This window comes from Pterocles gutturalis, unplaced genomic scaffold, assembly GCF_000699245.1.
Source record: "Pterocles gutturalis isolate BGI_N339 unplaced genomic scaffold, ASM69924v1 scaffold16331, whole genome shotgun sequence".
NCBI lineage: Eukaryota > Metazoa > Chordata > Aves > Pterocliformes > Pteroclidae > Pterocles > Pterocles gutturalis.
In genome coordinates this window covers 86227-90763 of record NW_010100715.1, presented here as the reverse complement: position 1 = coordinate 90763, position 4537 = coordinate 86227, and the positions used below count along the sequence as shown (strand labels likewise).

Sequence of the window (4537 nt, the reverse complement as noted above, 5' to 3'; positions counted from 1 at the left end):
TGTCTGTCTAGAAACTGCAAACCCATTGATTTAGATACTGGTATGGCCTAGCTTGGGAGCTCAGCATGTCAGAGCCTTGGTATTATTGTCAACCTGAAACCAAATAAAAGTTCTAGTTCAGGAAAATTGTGTTCAGATGTAAAGATGTACTTCAGTGTTCTTCTGAATTGGGGAGGGTTTACTATGGTATTTCAGAGTCAGTCAAGGTCTAACAGAAGACGTTGGTTTGATTGCATGTTGTGTAAATCTCTCTTGTTTAAATGTAATCACATTCAGGGCTTTTCCCCCCTTTCAGTTGTCTGTTAGGGAATAGTCGCAAAGAGGGAAGAGAGGATTTATAGCTACTGTAGTAATAGGAAATATTTATTTTGTCTATGAACTTCCTTGAAAAACACCTCCCAAAGTTGTGATTGTGCCAGGTATCTAGATGAGCCCCGTGACAGAGAGAGTTAAGGCTGATGACAGAGAGAAGGTGACTCTGGAGACCTAGACCAGGCTCAAAGCTGGAAAGGTCACACTGGTGTACAGAATGCAAAGTGGGGATCGTTTGCCCTATGCAGGGACCCAATGCATACTGTTTCCAGTACTGTGTCTTGAGAGAGGTGGTAAAGAAGGGGCCTCAGCACTTTGTTTGGAGCCTGCCTTGCCTTTGTGGTACCCGTCCTGTCTCTGTAGCTCTTTGAGCAGGGATCTTCTATCCCATTTTTTTTTGTATCACTTAGCATAAAGGAGTTAATTCTTGGTTGGTTCCTCAATAGGGATGAAAAAAAAAATCAGTGATGATGAATTATTGTGCACCCACTGAGGTACAGGCATTTATACCAACTCAAGATACAGTCCACTGCATTTAAGGGCAAAGTGCCATTTAAAGTCATTTTATTTCCAACTAAGTACACCTATATGGGGAAAAAAAATGTGCCTGCACTAACAATTTTTAAATAGAAACAAAGGTGAAATAAGTTATATTCTCTGCTCATTATTTTTAGATTTGCTAACCTAGCATAATTTCATTTTCATTATTAACTTTTAAAGGGAGTACTATGATCTTTTTAACACAACATCTCTAATTAATTTTCTTACAAATCTAATTCAAATTTAAATACTTTGTGAGACAAGAATGTGCAATCATTCCAATGATTAATATTCAGAAACACAAGTAAATGTGCCTTGCAGAAGGGAACATGAGATTTCAGTAGACCTGTCATAATACACATTTTGACCTCAGTGGCTGCGTGTCTGAAATCTTGGTGAATGGAAAGAGCAGTGTTAAATAGTGGGTTAAGCGAAGCTGCCTATTGAATCTCTGTTCTGCAAGCGCAAGTGTAGAACACACCCCCTAAATGAAGATACCTGTTGACCGGGTGTGTGAAGGGTGACCAACCTTTCCATTAAATGCGTTACAGGTGAAGTTTAAAATTGTTACGTCTGTTCAGATACACAATGAAGTCTGAAATAAAACCTTAATGCTTTTTATTTTAAAAGTGTTTTTACAAATATTTTTATTGTGCTACAGCAGCCAGAAGCTTCAGGGTCAGAGATCGACTGATACAGTCACACTTAGGATCAAAAGTAAATACTGTTAACTATGAGTGGGCTATTGTCTAACTTTGTGGTGGAACAAGGAGTTGAGTGGCATAGATCATGTATTTTAATTAAAGAGCTTAGGGATTTCTTGACACTTAAACACAGAAAATCAGAATATCTTTGCGTTTTTGTCCTTTGCATTTTGTGTGTATGTGTGTTGCCTGAAACTTTGATTACCTCATTCCTTTGTAGTCATGAGACACAGACAACCTGCTGGGATCATCCTAAAATGACCGATCTCTTCCAGTCCCTAGGTGAGTGCATTTCTTAAAATAAACCATTATGTGATGTTCATTCCATGAGTAAAAGCCTGTATTTGTCTTCTGACCACATCTGATTTGCCATGAACTGTGTGTAACGGAGCACATCCCACTTTGCAATGAGACGCACTTTGCAAGAAACCTACTGCCTTGATCCACATCATGTTTATTGCCTTTCAGTAATTTTATTTCTGGACGATATTCTCCAAATCTATGTTTTAATGCAGTATCTTGTTTATTTCTTTCAAATGTATGAGGGATTATCCAGTGAAGCAGGATGCCAGTCTGCAGGGAACTAATTTTTGTAATAAGTCAGAGCAGCTACACTATCAGTAAAGGCTAGACCATTTTATGGTACAACTAGTTCACCGTGCCCTGCTAACATCTACATTTATTGTGAAATCTCTCTTTCTAAGGAGCAAAAGGGTAAAATACCGTTATGTGAGGAAAAAATATTACTACACCCATCAGTTTCTAAAATAGAGCTTATGCTGTCTGACTGTCCCCGTCAAAGCACTGTGTACAAAGTTGTGGCATAGAAATTATGGCTTAAAAAGCCTTTTTTTCTCTGTTACTGTGACCTTTGGTGGCCTCTGTTTCTTGTATGTTGTCTGATGGAGTTGTAAATTATTTGAGAAACATACTGTATTTGAGGTCTTGCCTGGAAACTACTTAACACTGCATAATATGTATGTAAAACTTGATTATATGTGTATGTATTACATGTGCCAAGATAGTGCCAGGATTTCTGATGTGCCAGTCTCTGAAGGCCCTGGACTGTCAGGGTCAGGAGGCTTTCTCTGTGGGTGGATTGGACGAAGGTCCCAACTTCTCTTTTATTTGATCTGATATATCCTATTAACTTATTGCAGAGAACAGAAGGAATATCAGACTTTTTCCAAAATATAAAAATTTATATGTAAATAAATTTATGGATTCTCTTTTTAGGGTTGCTCATGTTTCTGTTTCTGCTGTTTCAGCTGACTTGAACAATGTACGCTTCTCTGCCTACCGGACGGCCATCAAAATCCGAAGACTGCAGAAAGCACTGTGCTGTGAGTTTGGCCTTCGAGACAAACTCTTTCTCAACAGTACTTGGGGAAGGGAGGGTCAGCTTAAGCCTGATTACATTAATGATTAACAAGGAACCGGATACATCCTTGACAAATTGTCAGCCAAAAAAAATGGCAGGAAGAATTCCCAAAAGTAGGTCTTATAATTGCAAATAAATAAAATCAATTAATGAAAAACAAAGTGATGCAGCAGGTAAGTTGAAATGGTATGCCCACTTAGAATACTTTGAGAAGTGTTAGAAAAATAAATATTGAACCTCTTGACTATTGCATACTGTTCTTGATACAAACCAGAGTGAAATGATGAGCTACAATCCTGACCTTTGACATAAACTCAGATTGGAGTTCTGTTCCATTTTTTTTTTGTGTTTATTACTGCTAGGTAACTTTGAAAATATTCCTCCCTCACAAAGATAATATCTTTGTGATATTATATATTATTATAAATTATTATAAATAATAATTGCTCTGTGAATTCCAGTTAAAGAGGAGTTCAGGCTGCCCAAAGGGTGAGGGGAAAGGGTACAGAACTGTGTAACTGGTTATGGGTAGTTGGTATTGCTGTACATTTTAATTATAAAAAGGTACTCTGACAAACAAGCTATTGTTACTGGCAGTAATAGTATGTGTATATATATTGGAGGTGTGGGGAAGGGTTCAGCAAGACTGAAGAGCATTATGAGCTTTCTGTTTATCAGTGTGCAGGGCATAAACTGTGCATCAACGTGTACCTGAAAACCAATAGCAAAGCAAGAAACCTGAAAGCAAATTAAAATTCTTCTTGTGTGTGCTGCTCCCCAGGGAAGAGTGAAAAAACAGCCTGCACATGATGGATGCTAATCATGCTGCCTGTTTCTGGCAGGCATACAGATCGTCTAGTGACCTGTCTAGAACAAACTTCACTTTCATTACTTCTAATAAGCTTTGAGGAGGATCATACCTTCTACTCTTGCTTTTACAGCAAATTATATCAATTTCTGTAATAACTGCACTGGTTAGCTCTCCTCATTCACAGATTTCAAATGCATTCCCTTATCAAAGTGAATGTTGTCTTCAGTTTCAATGGAAGGAGGTAGAAAGATGACAGAGGGAAGTAGCAGGAAATAAGGAGAATATTCCAATTTAAAAGAGCCAGGAGTAAAACTGTCATCTCTACAGATCACATGTGCCACCTTATTTATGAAGCTGTTTGCTTGCATCTCTCAGTCTCATGGGAGGAGATAGCAACCAAAAAAAAATCTTTGACCAAGGATTGGTGTAATTTGTGAGAACACAACATTATGGAGTTTTTAAGAAAGTCATTAGAGATTATGCACAAAACTAAAAGCTACAAGAATTTTATGTCTGTGAACAGAAACTCATGATCTCACATAATTTTAAAGCCACCTTCAAAAATATAACCCATACTGTTCCTCTTGTCATTGTTTGTTTAGCAGATTATTTCTTGCCAGGGAACAGGTCAAATTCCCTTTGAGTGTGGTAATTCTCAGCCTGTTTCTGTCCCGTGGTTAACTGCTGAGATAGCCGAAACACAGCGTGTGCTAACACCTCCTTTCTGAGGAAGGAGAAAGTGGTTAAGCCCTATCTAGAATTCTTTTCTGGACTTCTTTTTTGTGGAGG

At 38.0% G+C, this 4537-nt stretch overlaps 1 protein-coding gene across 1 annotated transcript in view; it reads left to right on the top strand.

The window, feature by feature from the left end:
• Nucleotides 1-1776: 1776 nt before the first annotated feature.
• LOC104467216 (utrophin-like) overlaps nt 1777-4537 on the top strand; it is a gene marked incomplete at both ends in the record, with an annotated part of 55294 nt that continues 52533 nt past the window's right edge. The window contains 2 exons of the mRNA XM_010080919.1: nt 1777-1838; nt 2825-2899. Coding sequence (XP_010079221.1) covers nt 1777-1838; nt 2825-2899 — 137 coding nt within the window. The remainder of the gene's footprint in view (nt 1839-2824; nt 2900-4537) is intronic.